At 42.7% G+C, this 26,994-nt stretch overlaps 1 protein-coding gene across 3 annotated transcripts in view; it reads right to left on the reverse strand.

Moving 5' to 3' along the window:
- KLHL3 (kelch like family member 3) overlaps nucleotides 1-26,994 on the reverse strand; it is a 116,824-nt gene that overhangs the window by 71,349 nt on the left and 18,481 nt on the right. For all 3 annotated transcript variants that reach the window (XM_054488781.2, XM_063665507.1, XM_054488783.1), the window contains exons 3-5: nucleotides 19,452-19,558; nucleotides 8,145-8,266; nucleotides 2,139-2,301 (exon numbers count right to left, since the gene is read on the reverse strand). In XM_054488781.2, coding sequence (XP_054344756.1) covers nucleotides 2,139-2,301; nucleotides 8,145-8,266; nucleotides 19,452-19,558 — 392 coding nt within the window. The remainder of the gene's footprint in view (nucleotides 1-2,138; nucleotides 2,302-8,144; nucleotides 8,267-19,451; nucleotides 19,559-26,994) is intronic.

The following is a 26,994-nucleotide window of genomic DNA, read 5'->3' on the forward strand; positions in this document are numbered from 1 at the left end:
AATACAAAAAATTAGCCTGGCATGGTGGCAGGCGCCTGTAGTCCCAGCTACTCGGGAGGCTGAGGCAGGAGAATGGCGTGAACCCGGGAGGCGGAGCTTGCAGTGAGCCGAGATTGCGCCACTGCACTCCAGCCCGGGCGACAGAGTGAGACTCCGTCTCAAAAAAAAAAAAAGAATCTGCAGAGAAAATGCTTGCCTTAGCAAAGAGCCTGGCTCCTGCTAAAGCAAAGCCTTAGCACATCCATCCATCTAGAAAGTGACCTCTTCAAAGGCTTCACCGGGAGCCCTCCCCAGGAACAGAAAGGGCTCCCTAAGCGAAGGTGGAAAGGCAGTGGAGAATATGCAGGGAAAAGAGAGCACAGGAACGGCAGAGAAGCAGAAGGGTCAAGGTTCAGAGCCAGAAAGAATCAGCAGGACTCAGAATTGAGGCTACTGGGTAATGTCCTTCACAAAAATCATCATATCAAGACTATCTTTACAAGTCTTAGGAAAGAAGACTTGTTTATGCCTTCAGAAACAGGCTGCAGGGAGACATTAGAGTCTCTGAAGGCTCCTGGGGTCAGGGACTTAATCAGAGAGAAAAAGCATGCCAAGAAACAGTGCAAATGTTTGTTGCTTTGTTGACCAAGAGGCTAACACAGCACAGGTAGCTAGCTGGCAGGTCCTCACCTAATTTCCAGACACTGGCTGAACAGGAGACACTGAACAGAACAGCAGCCATGACAGTGCTTGAGCAGGGGGAAGGAGGAGGTGTTTTATTGCAAAGGAAGAAGGTGGCCATGACTGAATTTATCAAGTTAAATGATCAGACCTATTTCCTAGTCATTCATCATCTTTCTTCAGGCTGGAACAAGTGGCAATGAAGATTTCTTTCCAGCTAGCTAAATAAACATGATGGACTGAATATAAATGTTCATTTCTACTCCCTCCCAAAACCCCATTAAAATAACAGAATGACAAGCTCTAGTGCAGAGAACGTCTCCAAGAAAAATAAGTGAACCAACAGATTATCTGATGTATTGAGGACTGTTCTAACAAGAATTAGTGGTAGAACCATACACTATGCAAGAGAAAAAGACAATTATTAACTGCCCTTCTTATTAAAGTTTTCTGATTTAAAAAAACACTATAATTATAATAGATGGCTTAGTTCAGTTGTGGAAATGGTTTTTGGACAATAAAGAAGGGGATGGCTGTGTATAAAGGGAAAGTCTGCGAAAGCTCAATCTTATTCTTCTGGAGAAGTCAACAAATAATATCTAAAACTAATAAATCAAAAAATAGCAGTTACACATATTATTTTGATAAATGGAGGTGAGTAGCAGATGAAGTAGCTTTTAGCTGGATCAGAACCTGCATTTTAATTCCTTAAGGATTGAAAATGAGTGGCTCTGGAGCACAAGACTCAGTGTGGAAAGGTGGAGCAGGGCACTCCTCATCATTATAAGCCCTGCAATAGTACGTGACTTTTTTTTTTTTTTTTTTTAGATGGAGTCTTGCTCTGTCACCCAGGCTGGAGTGCAGTGGCGAAATCTCAGCTCACTGCAAGCTCCGCCTCCCGGGTTCACACCATTCTCCTGCCTCAGCCTCCCAAGTAGCTGGGACTACAGGCGCCCGCCACCAAGCCCGGCTAATTTTTTTTTCGTATTTTTAATAGAGACGGGGGTTTCACCGTGTTAGCCAGGATAGTCTCGATCTCCTGACCTCGTGATCCGCCTGCCTCAGCCTCCCTAACTGCTGGGATTACAGGCGTGAGCCACCATGCCTGGCCAGTACGTGACTTTTAAAAGAATGTTCATGGAACACTCAGATAAAAACAAAGGTTTTCTTAACAATAACAAGACCTAGCTCAAGACCTAGCTCAGTTTGCTCTCCCCACTCCCCAAGTCTTCTTGGATCTCCTTCCTCTACTCTAGTGAAAATTACTGTCTGTACCATCCTCTTGGCAATTAATCATTTTCCACTTGGCAACGAGCTAAACTGTCCTATAATTAATTATCTTTCCACCTGTCTCCCTAACTAAATCATAGCTGCTTCACAGCAGAGACCACTTCTCATAATCTTTGGGGAGTCTGCAGAAGACCAGGTGATTAGATCCACAAACTCGGAGGAGGTGCAGCAGTCCGGCTCCCCCTTACCTGCATAGGCATTGGCCTGCTGCAGAAGGTCAGTGCAGGTGTGCACATCTGCAAACGCACGGATGCCCAGGCAATTGGTGGGATGCAACTGAGACTGCAGGAAGTCACAGCAGTTCTGCCGAACATCCATGAGCTGCAGCAAGCTGGCTGCCGGGAGCAGCACCTGCAAGAGAAGGTGACATTCTCAGACATTGGATCCCACTGGCAGGGACTCATCTGCCTTTTCCTATCATATCACTCCCATGCTCAAGATCTTTTCATGGCTCTCCACTGCCTGCCCAATAAGTCCAAACTTCCTAGCCTGCTTTCCAGCCTTATTTCCCACTACTCTGCCCTTCACGGACCCTAAACACCAGCAGATTCTCTGTATCCCTACAGCCATGCTTCCCAGTCTTTAATCCCTGGGGATCTTATTAAAATGCAGATTCTAATTCATTAGGTCTAGGATGGGATCTGAGAGCCTGTATTTCTAATAAGAACCCAAGTGATGCTTGCAGTTGCTGGTCCACAAACCACACTTTGAGTAACAAAACTCTACACACACACACACACACACACACACACACAATGGTTCTCATACTGGGCTGCACACTGGAATTACCTTAAGAGTTTTAACTACTGATGCCTAGGTCTTGCCCTAAAAGAATCTAACTCAATAGGTACGGAGTGTGGCCTGGACATTAAGATGTTTTTTAAAGCTCCCCAGGTGCTTCTAATGTACAGCCACGTTTGAGAGCCACTGTCCCACAACCTTCAGTGTACTGTCCTCATTCAGAAAGGTACTTAATGAATGATTAATTACTGAACATCTATGTGCCAGGCACTAGTTTAGGCTCTGGGATTCAGGGGTAAGCAAGAGAAACCAGATCCTATTCTCCTGGAGTTTAGAGTCTACTGGAACAAGATTCATTCCAAATCCCTCAGGACTCAGGCAACGACACTTTATTCTCCCATCAAACAGATACAAAGCAAAGAACATCTTTAGGTACATTCTTAGAGAAAGGAGAGCTAAGTTTCCATTTAAAAGGTCACAGGACACATGACTATTTATACTATATCCTGAAAGACAGAAATAGTTCTTGCTCAGGTGTACGTGCATGCGTTTTTCCTAAGAGTCAGGGAAGACTGGCTTGAGCAGGCCCACTGGGTGCTCAGACAGCCAACCTCTATCAATTTTCCCTAGGACTTTCCCTCAGCTGCTGAAGCCTGCCTCTAGATCAAACATACAGGATAAAAGGCCAAAGTCCTGTCCCACTCCAGCTCTGCTACCCTGCCCTTCACCTATGGAAGCAGCAGGTAGTCTGAGAATGATTTTCCAAAAAGAAATTTAGAAAAAAAATCACACTACAGAATAGCTTAATTTAAGGCTGCTTATCTTGGGGACCCTGGCATCCACTTCACCCCAAAATAATCCCCTTGCCCCAGGCCTTTGCTCTCAGCTGCTGCCCTGGCTCTGGGAGAGAGTGACTGAGCCAGCTACACTCTAGCTGTTCCCAGCCACAAGGGCTTGCCCAGGAAGATATGGGCTGCAGATGCATTTGTTTTCTTGATTCAGGACACTTGAAAAAGACTTCTTTTTTTTTTTTTTTAAAGTGATTTAAATTCTGGACTCTGTCTTTCTCCCAAGACAGCTCTGAGTCCTCAGCTTTGACTCTTATCACTTTTATGTACTCAGGCCAAAAACTCTGCCCCACTGCCCATTTGGGGGCTTTGTCCCTCCACTGGGGTTACCAACAGTCCTAGTTTTTCCAGGGCTGGGGGTTTCCCAGGACTTTCAGGGCTAAAAATGGAACAGTCGGTCACCCTTCATTATCCCTGCCCACAGACAATAACCACCAAGAGCCACCACTATCAGTGCTCGAACTCCTGAGCCAAATGCCTACGCTCAACAAGGAAAGCTGCTCCTACCCACAGGCTTACACTTCTCTCTCACAACAGCTGAGTTCTAGAAAACGTGCTCCTTTTCCCTTCCTCCTTCCTCTCTTTCACTATCCTATATCCCCAGCAGGAAAACAGTAAATTAACACCATGTCTGTGATATTTTCTGAACCACTAATACATTCCTGAGAAAGAAAAAGATAAAATCACCCTCTTCTGAAAGTTTTGGACTATAAATGAACACAGCCAGGATCCAAATCTAACCACCTGAACTCTCTCCCCACTAAGCAGCCACCATCTCCACTAAGCAGCCACCATCTCCACTAAGCAGCCATAAACTGGGAAACTCAATTAACCTGTGAGCTTGCTCAGCCTGGCCAAACAGATTCCAGGACCAGATTAGTCTCTGCCTGCTAGTCAAATGGAGATCCATTAACCATTCTTGCTAAATGCACACCAGGAATAAAAAGCTCTGCTCCCAGTCTCCAAATGACCTCCATGACACCCCCCGGCCAGTATCAGCTAGAGTTAAGACTGGTGTTCAGGCCATAGGTTGACCAATCATGCTGATTTACCTGGGACTTTGCCATTTTTACCACTGAAAGTCCCCATCCCAGAAGGCCCCTCACTTCTGGGCAAAATAGGATAGGTGTTCATCCTAGGGAGGAGTAACCTCTAACCAGTGACCCTAAGAAGCCCTGAGGGAGAGGAAGCCATCAAATGTTGGCCAGCGCAAACCCTGCTCAGAGGTATGGTAAACTCCAAAAGGGCCAGATGTGAGAAGAGGCAGGAATTCAACAGCAACCCTCTCCCCACCACCCACCACCCAAGAGGATTTCTGAGAGTCCAATCTGCCCCCAGACTGCATTCCAGCAAACTCCCCAATGCCATACACATACACAAGATCATGCCAGTGACACACAGTCCCTTCCCCCTTCCCCTCTTCCAAGGAGACAGCAGCACAGTGTGGTGCTTAAATTCTCAAGCTCATGACAACCAGCCAGAGAAATGAAATAATAAATATTTCCTGAATATACTCCTTAGGTTACACTTTCCATTTTTAAAACCTCCCTGGATAGAGCTACCCACATAGCTTTCAACTTCCCTACTGTTCACAATACCCACTTAGTAGGCAAAAATTATAAGGCTTTCTACCTATCCACACCCCTTATCCTGTTTGAGTCCACGCCTACCCAAAAGCCTTCCCAAACCAACTTCCTAAAATGAATGGGGCTTCTGGTTTCTCTAGTTGCTCTTTCCCTCTCTTTGACTCTGAGACTGGCTTAGAGTCAAAAGCCATTTTCTTCCTTCTACTTGCTTCATACAGAAAAGTGTGGGAAAAAAAAGTCAAGGAAATCAGAATGCTGAAGGGAAGGCTTGGAGGCTGGAAGATGTACCACTGCTCAGACTCTGGGTCTCAGGGATAAATTAGGGCCCCATCCAATGGGGTTCTGGGATCTAGACACAAGTACAAAAAACACATTCCCAGAGGCCCTGAAAGAAAAAAGAGCAATACATCCATGAAATGACTGTCTTCAGTTCCCTCTCCCCACATCAACAGGGCTTTGAGAGGACTTCCTCTTCTCTTATCTTGTCTGAAACTCCACTTCTTCAAAGCAGCAGCAGTGACAAGATTATGAACAAAAGGCCAAGCATAGGTCCTCAGCTTTGAAGCAAGACCATCCTCATAGAATAACTAAGGCAGTACTGCCTGGTCCCTGGAGGGAGGAGGCTGAGATCAGAGGAGTACCTGGCCAAAACCACCCATCAGGATGGAAGATTACCGTAAGTCAAAAATCTTCTAGCTTGCCTTCTGCCACCTCAGCATTACAGTTCTTGGAAAACAGGCCCTGAAATGGCCCCCGGTAAAGAGTTTACAGGTTACCCTTCAGCTTGCAATGGCTTCCCCTCCATTTTTCATGTGCAGGCCCTGTTTTGTTTTTTTTTCTCCCTCAGATAACATGAAAACACAGCAGAGGATATCCTGCCACAGAGTTTGCTTCCTTTAGCAAAAACAAAAGGAAATGCCCTGCCTCAGAAAGCACCTACTCCTGGAATTGTAGGGAGGCAGGGCCATGCACAGAGGGAGGGCACCAGCCAGGGGGCCCAGGTGTTGGGGCCACCCAGGGTGTCTGCCCCAACCACACAGTGGGTCTGGCACAGAATCAGTGCCACATAAAGAAAGAAAGGAAAGGAGGTGGGGGGTATATAGATGAACAGGAAAGCTGGCAGAACAGCACTGTGATTAAGCGTCATTTTGAATTTTGACTCCTCCACTTACCAGCCATGCAACTAAGGACAAATTACTTAACCTCTCAATGCCTCTGTCTCCTCAAAAATAAAATGAGGACAATAAGGTTTGTTATGAGGATCTAAAGCAGTTAACACAGTGCTTGGTACATAGGAAGCGCTCAGTTGATGTTAGTTTTTATTATTGTAAATAATTATGAGCCAAAGTCAAGGTTCTGATCATTCATTTAATGAGAAACTAGAATTCATCATAGCCACAGAGCACAGTGAGTCAGAGGGGCCTGGCTTCAGCTTCCAACTCTACCACTTACTCTCTATGTGACCATGGCAGTTTATTTAACCCCTTTGAGCACCAGTTTCTTCAGCTGTAAAGGAGGAATCATATTGGTATGGTCCAATGGGTGATTATAAAAATTGAATGAAATAATGCATGTGAATTGATGGGCACATGCTTGCTTATAGAAGTATGACTGCTGGTACCTCCACCACGGAAGGGGAACTTAGGGTCTCTCCAAGGTAAGTGTGGCTGGGAAGGGACTCCGGGTGTAGCTCTCACAGCCATTTAACCAAGCCCCAGATCTCTGACCCTTGTTTCTAAGGGTTTCAGGAAAGCCCCAGCGCCTCCATGCTAATCTCCTCACTGCACCAAATCCTCAATACCTCCTGTCTTCACAGACAACCTGTGAGCAACCACCTCAGCAGATACATAACAGCATGAAGAAGAACCCACATTTTTATCCAAACTCTCTTCTTCCCAATCTTTTTTTTTTCTTTTTGGAGACAGAGTCTCACTCTGTCACCCAAGTTGGAGTGCAGTGGTGCAATCTCAGCTCACTGCAACCTCCTGGGTTCAAGTGATTCTCCTGCCTCAGCCTCCCAAGTAGATGGAATTACAGGCACCTGCCACCACGCCCAGCTAATTTTTGTATTTTCAGTAGAGACGGGGTTTCACCGTGTTGGCCAGGCTGGTTTCGAACTCCTGACCTCAGGTGATCTGCCTGCCTCAGCTTCCCAAAGCGCTGGGATTATAGGTGTGAGCCACCATGCCCAGCCCCTTGCCAATCTTTTTTTGTTTTTTCTCCAACATCACCCTTGACCTAACCACAGTTTAAAGTGAAGAGGTTAAAAGTCCCTAAACAATGAGGCTCAGAGAATTTTCAGTTTGCTGAACACATCCACATGCTGGGAGGGTGACATAACCCAACCTCATAAGACAGAAGCTTCTGGACTCAGGACCTCCAAACAGTGAACATTATGTCCACACAAACTGTACCTTGCTTTATGTACCTCTTAATCCTAACCAGGCAATAAGGATCCAGGTAGAATATCTTCTAACTATCCAAGTTTGTAAACACTTTGTATTTTACAGGAAAAAAAAAAGTTATTAAATAAATACATGATGAAAAGAGCAAAGAGAGCTGGTTCCAATTATAGACTTCTACTACCTCCCCTCTACTCATTTTATACCAAATTACTTTGCACTTACTGTTAGTACCCAAAAGTTATTCAGCTGTTTGAATTCTGAGATGAGACAATGACCTGGGGAGAACAGGAGTCACCTAAGCTCCCAGCTTTTCCTTCACAAGATTTTGAAGACATGAGTTAAAGACTTTCTACTCCCGGGGCCCAGGCTCATTCAGGGATATCATGGCCTAGTGGCTAAAAGCATGGGTGCCCAAGCCAAGAAGGCATGAGTTTGAGGACCAGCTGGCCGACCTCATGGCCATGTGGCCCAGGGCAGGTCACCTGACCTCTCTGGAGCTTTAGTTTCCTCTTCAGTAACCAACTGAATTGTTGTAAGGGTTAAATAAAACAACGCTGTAAAACAGTGGGTCCTGAGTGTGCAATACACTGAGCTATTAGTGAGCCTGAGTTTACCTGGACATTCTCTTCGGTCACCTCGATTTCAGCAGTATAGATGTAGTCAATCAGCTTACTCAGCGTCTGCCCATCCACGTCCTTGATTTCTATCTTTTTGGCTTTACTCTCAGACATGTCACCTAGAGTTTACAACAAAAACAAAAAGGACATAAATGTGGTGCCTGGGATATGTTTACCTTCCACATGGCCCCCTGCCCTGTCTTGGAAACATAAAAGCACTGCCTGGGCTGCAGGAGGCAGCAGAAGGGATTCAGGCACAGAAGAGGATAAACCAGGTAACATCAAGGTCACATCAGCTTCGGGTCTGTGATCACCTACAAACCCAGCCTTAAGCATTCCTTACTCTATTGCCCATTTCCATTTTGAAGGCAAATCTGTGTGCAATCACTCATTTAACCAACATTTACTGTAAACTTCCATATACAAGGCCAGAAAAAGTGAACAAGATATGTACCTGTCCTTAAGGAACACAAATCTAGTAAGGCAGATATATAAAAGTGTTTCTAAACAGTGGTGATAAGAGCTTAGTAGACAGAGTTATACACAAAGTATTGTGATAACAACAATAATAAGTAACATTTCTTGAGAGCTAACTATGGCCACACACTGTGTTAAGCACTTTAAAGTCTTTTAATCCTCGCAACAACCTATGAGGTTTATTAATATTATCGCCATTTTACAGATGAAGAAACTGAGCACAGGAGGGTAGGTAATTCATTTTGCCCACAGTCACACACCTAGGAAAGGCCAAGTTGGGTTGAAACCCAGGGAGTCTGACTCTAGAGTCCATATTTGTAACCACTACGCTATACTAAATCCCAAGAACACAGAGGAGGGTGCAACAAATCTCTCCTGAGAACTCCAGTCAAGCATCCTATTAAGAGGTCACATTTGAGAGAGGTATTAGAGGATGAGGAAGAGTTCTACAGGCAGCAAAGGTAGGAAGGATGAGCTGAATCTGGGATCCATTTGTGCAAAGAGAGGAAAGTACCAAAAGAAAAAATTTTGGTGAAATGGCGAGAGGTTGGTGTGGCTGGTACATGGAGTAACAGTGAGAAGAAGGAAGCTGGAGAGGTAGATGGGGCCAGGGCTTGACAAGCCCTGTAAGTCACATAAACAAGCTGGGACTTTATCCCAGGTGTAGCACCATTGAGAGGTTTTCAACAGGGAAATGACATCAACAGATGGGAATTTTTGAATGAAATTTTGGATGCAGGGTGGAAGCTAGATCACATGCAGGGAGAACAGCTGGAGGCCCTGATAATAATCCAAAAAAGAGAGAAGGTAGGGCTGTAAATAACGGCAATAGCAGCACCCCATTTCCATGGTCCTGAGGCCCCTTGCCTTCAGCCTGCACTCTATATACAACACATGGGTTTATCGAAAGCCAGGCCCATTCAACAAGGGCTGCTGATTTCAGGAAAGACAGGCAACACATGTCTTTGTAGAATGAAATAAAGGGCAACCTAACTGCAAGAAACAAGAGATCCAGAAGCCTTAATGTGAGTGTGAAAACAGAGCCTGGGCAGTTGTTTTCTCTCTGTGGAATTCATACACCAGAGCCAAGAAAATAAAGTACAGTACAGCATGTGGGCTGCAGACACCCACCTCCAAGCTGCACAGACTGCACATGATTCCTCCACTAATCCAGAGTCCCATCCTGATACAGTTCTAGAGCTGAATGACTGGAACGGACAGGAAAGTAGCGGGGGAGACATTCCAAACCCCGCCTGCTCCCTTAACTGCCAGATCAGGTGGACCTGAGACCCTCCACCCTGTTCTCTCTTCTCTGACTGCCAGTGGAAGCCTGTGAAAGGCCTCAGCACAGTGCCCTGGGGCAGAATGAACAGGTAAAGAAAAAAGGGAAAAACAGTATATTCCTCCTCCACCCATAAGACAGGCTCCACAATCTCTCTCTTGAGTTTATTGAGACACACAAACAAAAACATGCATACACAAGGAAATCAGAAGTTAAGCTATTAAAAAGTTCATTGATGAGGGTCCAGTTGGTAATTACACTGCAAAAGATAATCAAAGATAGCCAATTCTTTGTTTAAGGAGTTAGCCCTCAAAAAGTAAGACTTAAAAAATAGAGCAGCCGGACTGTAAGAACCAAGAGATTCAGAAGCCCTCACAGCAGTGTAAATCAGAGCCTGGGCTGACTGTTTTCTGCCTGTCAAATTTGTGGTTGAAAGTCAGGTTAGGGTTTTGTAACTTTGGGGTAAATAAATGGAAACTCCTGGAATTGTAAGAAAATATTTTTATATATGTGCAAAAGTTCACTTTTTCTAGGGGGATGACAGGTCATTTTTATCAGATTCTTACAGGCGTCTATGATTCAGAAAAGGTTAAGACACAGTTCTCTAGACAGTAGGTCTTTAGGAGACTTTTCCTTACTCCTTTACATGACCCTCAAATTTCTAATTTTCTATATTAAGTGCTTAAAACTTCAACAAGCAAGAAAAAAATGATGTGAAAGAAAAACTAAGGGCTCAAAGACACCACTTATTTTCTGAGAAAGCTTGTAGAATCCAATCTTATTATCTCTTATGAACCAGCAAAAATGACTACACCAAACTAAGACTTTAGTTTAAATGGGCCCTAAAAGTAGTCATAGTAATAGTCACTACTGTATACCTGACCTTCTGCTAAGGTACACTAATGTGTAACTGACCCACATTATTTCATTTAACCCTTGAAACAAGTCCAGGAGGTAGACAGTATTACTTCCATTTTACAAATTATAAAACTGGCATTTCTTTTTTTTTCGAGACGGAGTTTTGCTCTTGTTGCCCAGGCTGGAGTGCAATGGCACGATCTCAGCTCACCGCAACCTCTGCCTCCCAGGTTCAAGTGATTCTCCTACCTCAGACTCTCGAGTAGCTGGGATTACAGGCATGCGCCACCACGCCTGGCTAATTTGTTTTTTGTTTTTGTTTTTTTTTAAGTAGAGACGGGGTTTCTCCATGTTGGTCAGGCTGGTCTCGAACTCCCAACCTCAGATGATCCACTCGCCTTGGCCTCCCAAAGTGCCGGGATTACAGGCATGAGCCACCGTGCCCGGCCAAAATTGGCATTTCAAGAGGGATTTACACATAGATACTAAGAGGCAGGACTGAGATTTGAACTTTGGCCTAACTCTAGACCCTGTGTCATTTCTAATACATCCCTCAATAAAATCTCACCCTAACTAATAACCTTAATAAAACTATTCCCAAACTCAAGGCGTTGGTCCAAATTCTGAGGACAAGTTAGTACTTAATACCTAGCAAAGAACCAAGCGGCTTATCCTCAACACATAACAAAGTGCTTGGCATAAAACAAGCACTGAAAAAGTATTTACTGGAGTAGAAAATTAAAAAAAAAAGAAGGGAGATTCTCTTGACATCTCATAATTCCATGGGCTTCAGTAATTCTGGAGGGGGAAAACCATCAAGGACTTGGTCATTCTTGCTCCTTCACTCATCTCTAATAGTTTGACAAAATATTTCCAGATAACAGAAGATGAGCCCTGTAAGTCCTTCCATGTTTGTGGTCAACCCAAGTGCTCTCTTCTGCTAGCTCTTCCCAAGAGGCCCAGAAAGCCACCTCAGACTCTGAACTTTCAGAGAATGTCTGTCAGCTGCACATCTCGTTAGCCCTTTCCATCTTCCACTTACATCTGCTAACATGCATGTCCTGTTTCTCCAAAGAGAACATGATTCTCTCATTTATTCAATTCACCAAACATATATCAGATGTGTCCTCATGTGTCAAGCACTGTGCTAGGCCCAGAGAATACAGTGGTTAACAAGTCACAGCCCTGCCCTCATGGAGCTCAGTCTGGTGGAGAGAGAGACAAGAAAACTAACAACTGCAAAAGATGTCAAATGTTAGAAAAGGAGACGTAGCTTTAAAGGTTCTTAAGCCAGGGATTCCTGCACCCTAAAGCTGCATGCAAAATGATGAGCACACAAGAGCACAGGTTTGCTCTTCCAGAGATAGAGTCCATTGTTTTCATCAGATTGATACATAATGGTTAAGAGCCACTGATCTGGAGCAGTCATAGTTATTCAGAAGAGAAGTGAGAATGAGGGAAGAGTATCCCAGACACACAGAATAGTATATACAAAGGTCTGAAGGTAACAAAGGGTGTGATCTATCTGGGAACCATAACAAGTTCAGTCTGGCTGGAGCACATTAGGGAAGAATGATGAGACAAGGCTGTAGATGAAAGCAGGAGCTGGACCATTTGAGGGACTTACAGGCCATGCTAAGGAGTTTAGACCTCATCCTAAGGGCAACAGGGAGCCCCTGATAGATTTTAAGCAGGTAAGGGATACATCAGATTTTTATATTGGGAAAATCACTGTAGCCACAGTGTGGATAATGGGTAGGGAATGGGAAAACAAAACAGGTGGCAGATTGACCAATTAGAAGACTGCTGCAGAATATCAGGTAAAAAATGATGTTGGCCTGACTGTGTCTTGAACTTCTTTAAATACTTAGACCGTTAGGGCCTTGCACTTAGCAGCCTCTGAGAACCACGGAGGGCCCAGAAAAGCAAGCAATCCCAGAAGCCTATTAGGTAAAAGCATCCAAGTCTTCATTCTAGATCCTAACAAGCACACTATGTGCACAGCTGAGACCTTTTTAGGTGGAAGACTGCCAAAGAAGAGCAAGAGGGAGAAGGATGGACTGGAGGAGGGAAAGGAAAATCTTTCATTATCACAGAAGACTCAAGATGTCTAGAAAAATCACTAGCTCATCTTCCAGGTCATTGGTATAAAAACAACCTTATCATTAAGTAAATAAAGCCTTGAGAATGAAAATGGAATAGATTGGTTGGCAGGTCTCTCTGACGAACACCACAGCTAAACCACCGACCACCCCTACATAGTTATATGTCCTTAAAGACAAGAAAAGGGGGTGTTCAAGAGTCCTTATGTCACAGAATACCTTCTTGCTCCTAACTTGAATTAGTACTGTAATTTAGTCTCATGTTCTGGGTGGAGAGAACACAGGAAAATCCTTATCCTTTGCACAATGATTCTTCATGGGCACTAAGATGGTTATGGAACTTTCTTCCCCCCAACCCTCATCTAAGTCCTAAAATCTGGGCTGCCAACTCATTTGGCTAGAGCTGAGCACTAAGGCAAAAGACATTAACCTCACAGGAGAAAAAGAAATACCCTGCCATCTCCTTGAATCCTGACCAACCCTGTTGCAGGTGAGTGGTCTGGGCCATTTGACTGCAGATCACGGAATGTCCTTAGTTCACAGGTCCTTATGTCACATTGGGAGTGAACAGCAGTCTGTATTCCTAGATGCCACACAGTCCTCTGTTGAAGCACAAGTTACCCTATATCACCTGTGAAATAAGGACATTCTCTGTTCTGCCTTTATCCCAAGGCTGTGTGAGAATCAAAGGAGACAATGAGATTGTGAAAGGCGGGACAGCAGGATCCAGCAGAACCACAGTGATAGACACCGCCTCATCACCCACCCTCCCTGGAATCTCATCCCTCCTCCACCTGGAAATATCTTTCTGCTCAACTAGAAGCACAGGAAGCACAAAGTCAGGAAAAAAATGCCTCTGTGTCATTACATAGTGACTACAAAAAAAAAAATCAACCCTAATCACCTCCACCCCCGACATCCACAAGAATTTTAAAAACTATGACGTGCTCTACAATAATAAAAGTAGACTTTATTAACTATCTACGCAGTGCCTTATACCCGTTACCTATATTTGTTCCCTAGTTATTGTTATTATTCCAGTCTCTTCAATAAGAAAGCTGAGGATCAGAGAGGAAAGTGAATTCTCCACACATCTATGCAGTTAAGATTGGAATACAGGTCATTATTACTCCAAAGCCCTTTCCAAGATACCACACCATCTCCCAGTGCAAGGTGGCATTACCACACTTGTGTTTAATCCTTAGTAAAGAGGCCCCCACATCACCAACTCCAAACCTCTTTATGAACATTCATAAAATATTCCTTACCAATAGTTTATCTCCAATGGTGGTCTCAATTTTAAGGCTGAGCTACTCTAAACCCAAACAAGTCTACCTCAGACCATCTTGGTCAAACTAATTGCACCTTAATGGGAGTGAATAGCAGTCTCTATTCCTGAGCACCACACAGTCCTCTGTTGAACCACAAGCCAAATTCCTGCTCAAAAAACTTGCCATTTCTGCATCAAGGGTAACATTATTAGACAGGACTACTGGCTCCCTCACCTTCAAATCTGGGTCTCTTGAGCCAGAAAAAGATGCCTGACTTTATTGTGATATGATAGGGACAGGAAGAAGAAGGCCTATGTCACTGTCACTTAGCCCAAAAGTGACTAACTCTAGAAGATAGCCACATGGAAGGTGAAGCCATTGCTCCTTCATCCCAGGCAGCCTCTGATACCTCCATCCCTTTTTCTCTGAACTATTCTACCTAATCCCTGACTCCTCAGGGACAAAACTCTCAGAAACCAGACCCTATCTACTACCACTATTACTCTGCAACCTCCCTGAAGGCCCACTTTGTCTAAGAAAATAATTCTATTCCCTAGTTCTCCTTCTCTCATTGTCCATTGCCTTGTATTCAGTTTTGCTGAGCTGCATGTTATGCAGAGCTCTTCAAAGGCATCAGTACACCATACAAACACCCGGAACACAGATACAGCCACAGGCCAGGGCCTGGTAGAGTCTGGCTTGCAGCAAGGGTGAAACAAGAGTTCTATGGAAGGAACTTCATGCCTGGGAAGTAAATAAGACAGCCAGGCCCTCGTGGTTCTGCCTTGTGGATAATTCGTGCCTACTCCAAGTCTAAGCCCCTTGTCTCTCACCTCCAGCACATTCCTGAACTCTCCTCCCTATTTCTACTTACCATATATTCAAACATACCAAACATCAGCCTAAATCTAATAAAAACTGGATAGTAACTCCTCTTTAAAAAACAAAAACCAATCTAAATCAGCCACTATATACAGAACAATATGACCAGATGAGTGGGACAGATCACTCCCAGGGCTTCATTTGGGATGGAAGCCCAAGTGTCTTTTAGCCATGATTATGGGCATAAGACCCTGAGCCCATATATTCTGTAGACCTCAGTTCCTTTAACACCATAAAATGGGGGCTGTATCGGATGACTTGTAGGCAGGGACCCACATGGAGTACAAATACTACAGTATACAGAAGCCATGGTAAAGGGCATGATAAAGAGAGAAACACTGATGAGGAGATTTTGGGAAAATTGCTTCCCTTGGGATGGAGGTGCTGGATGGGGAGGATGGGGAACGAGTCCTAGATATTTCATCTTTATAGGAAAAAGATGTGCAGAACACAGCACTACTGGCCTCCCAACTCAAGTTATGTTGAAAGCAGTAAAGGGCAAATAGGTTGACTGCTCATCCCAGATCTTCTTATAGACTGGTTGGATTGGGACACTCTCTGATGGGCACTCAGACTTCAGTTTCACATTTATTCCAAGTTATTGTCCACAGGACAGTGGTCAAGAAGTGTGGGATTGGTATTTGGAACCATGTCAGGACATTTGGGCAACATGAACTCAGAGGACAAAAAAATAAAAATATTTAAGCTTGAGTAAAAGATCATAATCATACAACTCAAGTCAGAAGAAGGCCATGTGTATTTTACTTTCCTTTTGGCTTTAAACATACTGATAGAAATGGACCTAACGAGAGTCAGCCTCTTACTCTCAGCACACAATGCATTTTACACGTTTTGAAGCTGAACCTGATAATTAGAACAAAATTTTGCAATGTTACTGGAGATTTTTATACCTGTTTACCAAGGTTTAGGCAAAGCCAACGGGCCTTAAAAATATATAAATCTTAGATATCTTACTGATAGGAGCATAAGCTGGTACAACTGTTCTTTAGATCAATGCGGCACATGTCTCAAAAGTCTTCAAAGTGTGCATACCTTTTAATCAAGTACTTCTTATTCTAGGAATCTATTCTAGTAAAATAATCAGGAATGTAAATAAAGATTAAGATGCAAGGATGCCCATTATAACATTATTTATAATAACAAAATATTACATAAAACTATAATTTCCAACAAAGAAGGAAATGAATTTTCTTTTTTTTTATTATTATTATACTTTAAGTTTTAGGGTACATGTGCACAATGTGCAGGTTTGTTACATACGTATACATGTGCCATGTTGGTATGCTGCACCCATTAACTCATCATTTAGCATTAGGTATATCTTGAATTTTCAATTAGAGTATATATAATGGAATCTTATGAAGGCATTAAAATTAGGTTGTAACTGCAATTTCATTGACATGGAAAGATATTCATTATATATTGCTAAGCTCAATTAAACAAATTTTTATTGAGCACCTGCTATATGGAAGACCATGCTAGGCAGCAGGGACATGGTGGTGAATTTTAAAGGTATAGTTCTTACCCTTATAAAGCGTATGATTGGCCAGGGAAATCAAATATTGAGGAAGTAATAAGGTGAGTAGTAACACCAAAGAGAAGTATAAAGTACCATGGGAGTAAGCAGCAAAGGAATTTAACCTAAGCCAAAGAGGTCATAAAAGGCCTTCCTGAGGAAGTGATGCTTAAGCACTAATGAAGGATGAACGGGAGTCAGACAGGCCAAAAGATGGAGCAGAGAACATTCCAGGAAGATGAATAGCAATTAAAAAAAAAATACATACATCAAAAAAGGCTATTTCAGCTGGGAGCAGTGGCTCACGCCTGTAATCCCAGCACTTTGGGAGCTGAAGCAGGTGGATCACTTGAGGCCAAGAGTTCAAGATTGCCTTGCCAACATGGCAAAACCCACTCTCTACTAAAACTACAAAAATTAGCCAGGCATGGTGGCACACACCCGTAGTCCCAGCTACTCAGGAGGTTGAGGCACAAGAATCACTTGAACCCAGGAGGCGGAGGTGGCAGTGAGTTGAGACTGCACCACTATACTCCAGCCTGAGCAAAAGAGCGAGACTCTGTCTCAAAAAAAAAAAAAAAAAAGACTATTCAACTGTATACATTAAATGAACTTATTTATGTTAAAATATATATTTTGTATATGTATACATTTATAAATATAAAATCTAAAAAGATATAAACCATACTCTTACCTAGATGTTGTAGTACATGTAATTTTTTACTTTTTGCTTGCCCACAGTTTCTGGTTTTTACCTGTAATAAACACATGTGAACAGTATTTGGATGGATGGGTGAATGGATGGGTGGAAGGATGGATGATAACCAGGTTTAATGGAAGGCTTGGGCTGGGCGTTGCATTACACTGCTTTCTTCTCTTGATTCTCCCATCCCTTCCATTCCTAGAATCTAAGAATGCCCCAGAAGCACTTTTTCTTCCAATTTGTAAAATCACTTTGGTTTTGCTACGACACTTCCGCTACTTCAGAGGCAAGTTCATTAACAAAAAGTGGAGCCAGCATGACAATTCATTGCAATTCCAAACAGATTCCTCTCTCAATACTGAACTTTCCAAACTCTACACACAAAGAATAACTGCCAGAGCTATTTATTGAAGTTACAGCTAAATAACTATTGCAGACAGGATGAACTATTTTAAAATAGAGATTGATGAAGGAAAGGGGGAAAAAAGGAAATAAAGGCCTTGCAACTAGGGTTTAGGACAACTCAAAAGGGAATGCAGCTCAAAATTTCCAGATACTGAACTTAGCTAGTTTTCTGGGCTACAATGTGAAATCCCTGGCCCAAGGCTGAAAGTAAGGTAAGAGTAGCCTGGTCCACTTAGCAGAGGCACCACTCCAAGTTGAGACCAGCTCCTTCACATGACAAGCCAAGGGGGACACACATGTGACAAACTCTCAGTGCACAAGTGCCAAGTCTCTCCCAACAAAACCAGTCTTGCCCAGCTGTGTACCGTATTAGGAAAAGGGTTACAGCCCATTCAGTAAAAATGTACCTGCACTCACCCATCCTTAGCAAGCTTGTGTTCATTCTTCAGACATTCACTTATTCACTGCCTCCTGTGGTGGGCATGGAGGATTCCACAATAACAAGACATGTTCCCCAAGTGTCCAAAGCTCACAGTCAGGTGCAGGAGATACTTCACTCACTCATTTAAAAAATATTTGTATCCTGCCATGTACCAGGTGCTCAGTATATGGTAACAAACAAGCCCATCAAGGTCCCTGTCCTCATGGGGCTTATATTCTAGTGAGGAGAGACAGGTAAAAAACACATAACAACAAACCAAGATGATTTTCAGATGGTGATAAATGTTATGAAAAGATGAAGTCAAGTTATAGGATAGAGAGAGACCTGGTGTGGAACTATGGCCAGAGTGGTGAGAGGGGGCCTGCCTGAGGAGACATTTGCAGGACGAAAAGCAGTCAGTTACATGAGATACAGGGCATGGGCATTATAGATCCCAGGAAACAGACAAGAATGCAGGGTGACAGTCGCCATACTCAGAGCAGGCACAGGCACTTGGAAAGCATGTAGAAGGGACACCTGACCCAGTCTGGAGGTCTCACCAAGCCCAGATGGCCTCCTTCTGTTGGCAGTGATTGATAGAGCACTGAAAGTACCTGGTTCAGGGGAGGTGCTGAGAGAAACTACAGACATGAAGCTCAGCCTGTGGGTTTCAGGTAATTCAATCTCAGAACTAACAGATGGGAAATATTTGGACAAGGCTATTGGGCATGCCCAGTAAACAGGGACCCTGGAAAGTTGGCAAAGGTGCTGAAACTGAATGCCAGATATTGATTATACCTATTTCTCATCTCCCTCAAAACCCATCATCATTTTTCCAAATCTCCTCCACTCCTGTAAAGACTAGAGGAGGCCCAGGGCCCCTGTCTGGAATGAAGGTCTAGGGAAGGACAATAGGTAGGCCAGCTAGTAAAGCACTGGGCCAGGTGCCAGGAAGCCAAGTCCCACTCATTCACTGTGACCTTGGGCAGGTCTCTTCCCTTGTCTCAGCCTCAGTGTCCTCCATCTGCAGAGTGAGAGATCAGAAGACCTGGCCATAAGCCCAGGAGTCTACATTGTTAACAAGCTCCCCCACATGATTATGGTGCAGGGTGAGTTTTGAGAACTAATGGACTATGTGAGTCTACCTTTTTTCCTCATGGTGGACAAGGGCTACATGCCCAACTGGCCTGGACTTGGTTCCATCAAGTCCTCCATGGCACAAAGCACACTATCTGGCGTAGAGAAGCCCCTCATAGTGGGCTAATGGCTTTCTCTTTCCTCCCTCCCCTCATGTCACCACCCCCAACATTCTCCCAGTGGGGCTGCCGCCCCATAACCATGGGTTAATGGTGGCCACTCACCATACCTGTGAACATCGCACAGAAGTAGGGGCTGCAGGCTGCCAGGACCACACGGTGGGCTTCTATCTCGACATCTTCTGCCACAATCATCACGTCACACAACAGCTGTTTACTGTAAGACACCAGTGAGAGGACAGGATGGGTCGCAGCAAGGACACCTACCCTCATCTTACAAGGGTATTTTTTTCTCCCACCCAGATTTCACACTATCACTATACAAAGCTGTCACAGGGACTTGCTCTATCTTGAGTTAGGGAGGGGGGTGGATTCACTGACTTTTCCAAGTCCCTGATAAACCTGACATTCATGCTTTCCTAAGGTCCATGGAGAGATCCAACTACTCTGTGGCTATAAATTCTGGGCTGCTTCATTTGTCTTCACCTCTCTGTTCCCCAATTCCATCAGTTCAGATTGAGAATTAGGGGTTTAGCAGCTCAGGGAACAGTGGCAAAAGCTTGGGGCTGTCATTCGAGTGACTGAATGAATGCTGAGGAACATGAGCACACCACTGAAGTGTGTCACCAGCAAGACCAAGTACTAACAATTCCCCCAAGGGACCCACTGTATATGCAACACCAGTAAGAGGCAAGCCAGCCTTAGGTATTTCTCTTTCGACCCAGATTTAACACTTTCAGCAAGAAGACTCTGCCTGCAAACACAGTGTTCCCTAAAGACCCTGTGCAAACTCCAATCACTGCAATTATTAAAAATACTGTAATTACCTTTCTGTTTGTCACCCCCACTGAACTCAGAAAGGGACTTGTCTTATTTAATGTTATATCTTAGACACCTGGCTGCATACCTAGCACAAAGTAGACCCTAAATTTTTACTGAATAAATAAATTAATGAATGAAATGTGATCAATCCACATTCATAGACAGAATGGAGATCTGACTACTTTAGAGATTGATAGGGTGCCATGAGCTCCCATCAACCCAAGAATTTTTCCTTCATCATTCTTCTAAGCTCTTATCATGCCTGTTATCAATATAATAGTTAATATTTATTGAGTTATATGTGCCAGGCACTGTTCTAAGCACTTTTTTACACTTTTTTACACATATTACTTCATCCTCTCTACAACCCCGTGAGATGGGGCTAATTGTTATGCCTCATTAAAAATGAAGAAACTGAGGTCCAGAGAAGTAATTTTCCCAAGGTCACACAGAAAAGGAACAGTGGAAACAGGATTTAAGTGAAGGCAGCTGAAGCCCAGAACCCATGCTCTTCAGTGGTATCCTGATCACCATTCATCCCTCCTTGAGATTAAAGCATTAGAGAGAGGAGGAAAGACAAGGAGGACAAACACACTTCAACTGTGAGCTAATGGTAGTGGTTACTTGGCACACTACCCTGGTTTGAGAAGGCTGAGGTCATGACTAGATTCTGTGTGAGAATGTTGAGGTCAATTAATGAGTCTGCCATGGTTGACAGATGGAAGAAAAGCTACATATTTGCTATCTCTGGTGTAGCACATTAAGTCACTGTCAACTACTAAGATATTTGTTTAGGTTCACATATCTGAGAAATAGAATCATAAGGCCTGAGAAGGCTGGAGCTGCAAATGCTGCTAGAGATCATCTGGTCTATGAAACTCAGAGAGGTGAAAAGATGCCCGAAGCCACAGAAGCCTAAGCCTTGAATCCAGTTCTCCTTACTCCAGACACAGTGGCTTTTCCACAGTACCACAATGCCTTATGATTGGCTGACATTCATAATGAGAAAAGACAGAAGACAGGTTAGCCTCAACAGGGAGAAGTGGACAGTAAGTGGAATAAGGTATCATTAAGGAGGCTTCCTGGAAGGGTGAGACCTTTGGGCAGCAAGAGGCAAAACTGGGGGATTGAGACCTTACCCCGCAGTGGACAGCAGACCTTAATCACCAACTGTATCAGGATAAACCAGCACAACCAGGAACAGAACTGGCTCTTCCCCTAACTGGCTATGAGACCATGGGCAAATAAGCTCACCCCATTTTTCTCACCTGTTTTAGCTGTCTTTGGGACATATATCATGGGGGCCAAATGGGATTACAGGTGCCATCTGAAAACCGCCTTTAGTCTCATTAAATTTTATTCTAAAAATGTATTTCCAACATGAATAGACTCATCTTGGACATTTTTACTTATATTTAGGAAGAAAATTGAGTTATCACTGCTGTTTAAGAATAACCACACTTTGGGAGGCCGAGGTGGGCAGATCACTTGAGGCCAGGAGTTTGAGACCAGCCTTGCCAACATGGTGAGACCCCTTCTCTACTAAAAATACAAAAAAAAAAGTTAGCCTGGTGTGGTGGCAGATGCCTGTAATCCCAGCTACTAGAGAGGCTGAGGCATGAGAATCGCTTGAAACCCAGGAGGTGGAGGTTGCAGTGGGCCAAGATCATGCCACTACACTCCAGCCTGGGTGACAGAGCAAGATTCTGTCTAAAAAAAAAAAAGAGTAACTGGTTATATTTTTTGGTAACTAATAAGAAAATTGTTGGCAGAGAAGAGTCAGAAATGCTGAACAAATGTTCAGTGCTAGGAGCTGAACAAACAAATGTCAGGGTGTGTTATCTTGCACAAACCCAGGGAGCCTGACAATTTTTGAACAAATGGAAAAGAAACACAAGGGAATGAAGAATAAAGATGGAGAATCCAGTTAAGCAAATAAATGACAGCAGTTCTGATGGGTGGAAAGTGTATCTTAAGGCCAGAGAAACACTAACCTGGGAAACTGGCCAAAAGAAACTTGCCAAATAGTTAAGACGGGCTTTCCCTGGGGGTGGGGAAGCCTGTCTGCACACTGGAGACATCTTTATGTTTCCATGCTACATGGAAGAGGGAAGTAGTAGCTCTAAAGCACTGCATGGCTCACAAGCACTCCTATTCAATTTACCTGGGATCCTATGGGATCCTTTTTTCTGAGCTATCACACTACTCCATCTTGAGGGGAGAAAAGTAGGACTAGACACTTTGCCATTTGTGGAAAAGTACAATGTAGCTGTTAGGAAGGAGCTCAGGCTCTCAAATCAAACTCACCTGAGTTCAAGCCTCTCAAACCTCTGCCCCAACACTCTCTGGTGTAGACAAGTATACAATGTTCCCAGAGGATCACAGAATTGACATGTGCTGTAAATCAGATAATGCATAGTGCTAGTAGTAAATATTTAGCAAATGTTAACTTTTCATATTTTGAAAAAAATTTTATTTGAAAAAACATTTTTTTTTCAATTGTCTGCTTCACTTTTCCTCCATATCTTCTTTTTTCCATACAATATTTCATTTAAGATTAGAGGTTAAGTTTTGAACATGTTAAGTTTGAACTGCCCACTGGACACATAAGTAAGGTTACCAAGCAGGCAAGTGGTTACATGGTTCTGGAATTCAGACATGGGAGATGGTTAAGAGGTTGAGGGGAGGAATAACCAGCCAAAAAAAAAAAAAAAAAGTGTGTAGCTGGGTGCAGCAGTACATGCCTATAATCCTAGATGCTCAGGAGGCTGCAGCAGGAGGACTGCTTGAGCCCAGGAGTTCAAGACCAGCCTGGACAACATAATGAAACCCTATCTCAAAAAATATGACAGTGTGGTACTAGTATAAGGATAGTTATATAGATCAATAAAATAAAATTGAGAGTCCAGAAATAAACCCTCATATTTATGTTCAATTGATTTTTGACAAGGTAGCAAGATCATTCAACTGGGAAAAAACAGTCTTTTCAACAAATGGTGCTGGGACAACTAGATATCCATATGCAAAATAATGAAGTTGGATCCCTACCTCACGCCATATACAAAAATTTACTTAAAATGGCTCAAAAATCTAAAAGTAAGAGCTAAAACTATAAAAACTCTCAGAAGAAAACATAGGGGTAAATCTTCATGACTCCAAATAAGGCAATGGTTTCTTAGATATGACACCAAAAGCACAAACAATAAAAGAAACAATGATAAGTTAGGTATCAAAATTTAAAACATTTATGCTTCAAAGGATGCCATCAGGATAATGAAAAGACAATCCATAGAATGAGAAACAATTTTTTGCAAATCATCTACCTGATAATGAGCTTGTATCTAGAATATGTGAAGAACTCAAACTGTTACAACTCAATAATAAACAGAAATATAACCTAATTAAAAATGAACAAGAGATTTGAATAAATATTTCTCCAAATAAGATATAGAAATAGCCAAAGAGCTCATGAAAATTTGCTCAACATCATTAACAATCAGAGAAATGAAAATCAAAACCACAACAAGTTACCACCTTACACTCACTAGAATGGCTATAATCAAAAGCACAAACAATAACAAGTGTTAGAGAAGATGTGGAGAAATTAGAAGCTTTGCTGTTGATGGAAATGTAAAATGGTGCAGCTGCTCTGAAAACAGTGTGGCAGTGCCTCCAAAGATTAAAGTTGCCATATGACCCAATAATCCCACTCCTAGACATATACCTAAGAGAAATAAAAACATACATCCACATAAAAACTTGTACATGAATGTTCATAGCAGCATTATTTATAATAGCCAAAAGTCAAATGTGGTATATCTATACAATGAAATATTATTCTGCAATAAAAAGGAATGGTGTACTGAGACATGCTACAACATGAATGAACTTTAAACGCATTATGCTAAATGAAAGAAGCCAGACACAAAAGGCTACATATTGTATGATTTTAAAACAGGCAAATCTATAGAGACATAAAGTAGACTAGTGGTTGCCTAGGGCTGATGGGGAGTGGTGGTAAGGATGGGGTAAACTATGGAGGGGATGACTGCTAAAGAATACAGGGTTTCTATTCAGGGTGATGAAAATATTCTAAGATTGTAGTTGCACAACTCTGTGAATAAACTAAAAGCCATTAAATTGTAACTTTAAACGTGTAAATTGTATGGCATCTGAATTATGTCTTGATAAAGCTGTTACCAGAAGAAAAACAGAAAGGAATATGCTAAGATGGTTCATAACAATAATAAAAGCATAGTGACAGACCATCAAAAAAAAAAGATGACAGCAGAGAACCATTTGCAATGGTGAAATGGGAGATTAAAATTGTCAAAATGAGAAAAGAAAGACTGCATGTGGATTCTACTCATTGGTTGTTCCATTCTCTCTGCCCCCTTCTTTTCAGGCCTGGTTAGGATGTGCTATTCTAAGAAGGCCCACAGCCCCATTTGCTGGCTGGATGGTAAGTCAGGAGTAAGAGTCACTAGAGCTCTGCCATCCAGAAGCAGCAGCCACGGTCTGGCCGCAGCAGAGCAACGAAGTGCAAAAGGAGGAAGAAGGCTTGGCAGTGACTATGCCAACAGCCATTCTCTACCATGGAGGTAAAAAGAATAGGAAACTCATGAATTGTGTGATTCATAAATTGCAAAGAACATGTGTGCTTGAACTAAAATAGCTTAAAATTAAGGGAAGGGAATGTGAAAGCAATGCAAGAAATAATCCCAAATCCCTGGAATATCATGTAACATTTCATTAGCTTAACCCCTAGATGGCAAGATGCTTTAGCCCAGGCCTCCATAAGTATACCCAGCCTCTCTCTAGTTCCCATTAAACTCACTCAGATCAATAAAGTATCAATGCAGACCCCCTTCCTCCCTGCCTCCCCTTTCCACTCTAGTTTTCAGAAGTTAGCCATTTAAATACCTTGGAATTTGATGTAGCCTTTCAATAACATGCGAATACAAGCTTCATTAAGGGCAAGATTTTAGTCCTCTTATCTCCTGCCATGTTCCTGAACCTAGCACAGTGCTTAGCACATCATCATCATCACCATCATCATAGCTAATGCTTACAGAATATTCATTATGTGCCAGGATCTCACAACAATATCTAAGGAATAGTTATTATTATTATTCTACAGGCTGTTCAAATCAGCAATTCTACTTCTCTTCTATACAAATAATCATGAATGTGCACAAATATTCAACAACAGTAATATATGTGTTATCACTGTTTTAAGCACTTTATTCATTAATCTTCTTAACAAGCCAGCAAGACTGGTACTCTTATTAGCCTCATTTTATGGTTGACAAAAGTGAGGTCAGAGAGATTAATTAACTTGCCTAGGGTCACACAATAAGTACTAGAGCCAAGATTTGAAGCCAAAGTCTATGTTTGTAACCACTATGTTATACGGCTACAAAGATAACCATAGCAGGGGTTATTTATATGAGGAACTGGAAAAACCTAGACATCCAACAACAGGGAACTGTCTTTAAAAAATAAATCAAAAACAGAATATCATTGATCCACTTAATATTGTAGAATTAATGACATAGAAAAATGTGTTCAATATAGTGTTAAGTTAGGTTGAGATGTAAATTTCTTTTTTTTTTTTTTTAATGAGATGGGTCTCTCTATGTTGCCCAGGCTGGCCTCAAATTTCTGGGCTCAAGTGATCCTCCTGCAAAGCTGGGATTACAGTCACAAACTCCAATGCCCAACTAAGGCATATGTTTGTTTGTTTGTTCGTTCGTTCATTTGTTTGTTTAAAACAAGAGGAAACTTTATTTCTTATAAAAGTTACGGCCTGCAGGGTGGCTATTCTGACAGGCTGGGAAGCACAGCCTCCAGCCAGAAGCCAGAAACAAGATACTTTGAGAGAGGGGCAAAGGAAACAGGAATTTATGCTGAGCAAGGTGGCCAAATACACATATTCAATAAGCTATAAAAGGAGCCATGAATATTTATGAAAGGAGAAATGTCCATATGTGCAATTGAGGTTCTTGCTCTCCAAGTTCAAAAACTGAGGTGATCAGAGAGCGGAGTTTTCAGTCCTCTGACATTAAAAAGTGAAGCAGAGGCCGTGAAACCCTTTACTGCGCATTCTCAAAAAAGACTAGCCAGAACCACTCTTGTGGTCAGTGGTCTCTCATTAGGCAAAAAAGTAACGGCAGTGTCAGAAAGTTTGTTGATATCAGTGGTGGGGTCTTTTGAAAGGGCTGGCTTTTGTTAGAACCTTAGGGAGGAAAGCTTAGTCACAGTTACCAAGAGAGGGGGTCTGACCAACCCCCCTTCCCATCATGGCTGAGAACTCCATTTTCAAAGGTAATCAGGGGTCCCTTGGCTAAGAGATGATCTGTTCAGTCCCTGCGTGGCTTAGAATTTTATTTTTAATTTACATTCTCACCCTTTTAGACAAGATCTGCCAGGGGCAGCACTGATGGCCAAACTTTCATTTTGTCCTATCTCTGCCAGGGTAGTGTGCCTGCCTGCCCCAGGTCCATCTTGTCCCTTGGTGGGACCCCTATGGCCAAGGACTTAGAGCCAAAAGACTTACAGCCAATTTAAACATTCCCAGTCAGATGGGAATGGAGGTGGGCAGGCACCCATCAAAACCCATAAAACCTTTTAAGCAACATAGCCAAAAACCAAAGCCAAAATGCAAAGTTACAAAATTGACTTATCTGTAAGATAGAATGTGGTCCATTTGAAAAAAAAAAAAAAAGAGGGAGAATAAGATTATTCACTTAAATTTCAGCAAAGGACTATGTCTGGTATTAGAAAAGTGTTTCCCAAAACAAATTTCACAAAACACTTGGTCTATATACA

This window comes from Pongo pygmaeus, chromosome 4, assembly GCF_028885625.2.
Source record: "Pongo pygmaeus isolate AG05252 chromosome 4, NHGRI_mPonPyg2-v2.0_pri, whole genome shotgun sequence".
Lineage (NCBI taxonomy): Eukaryota > Metazoa > Chordata > Mammalia > Primates > Hominidae > Pongo > Pongo pygmaeus.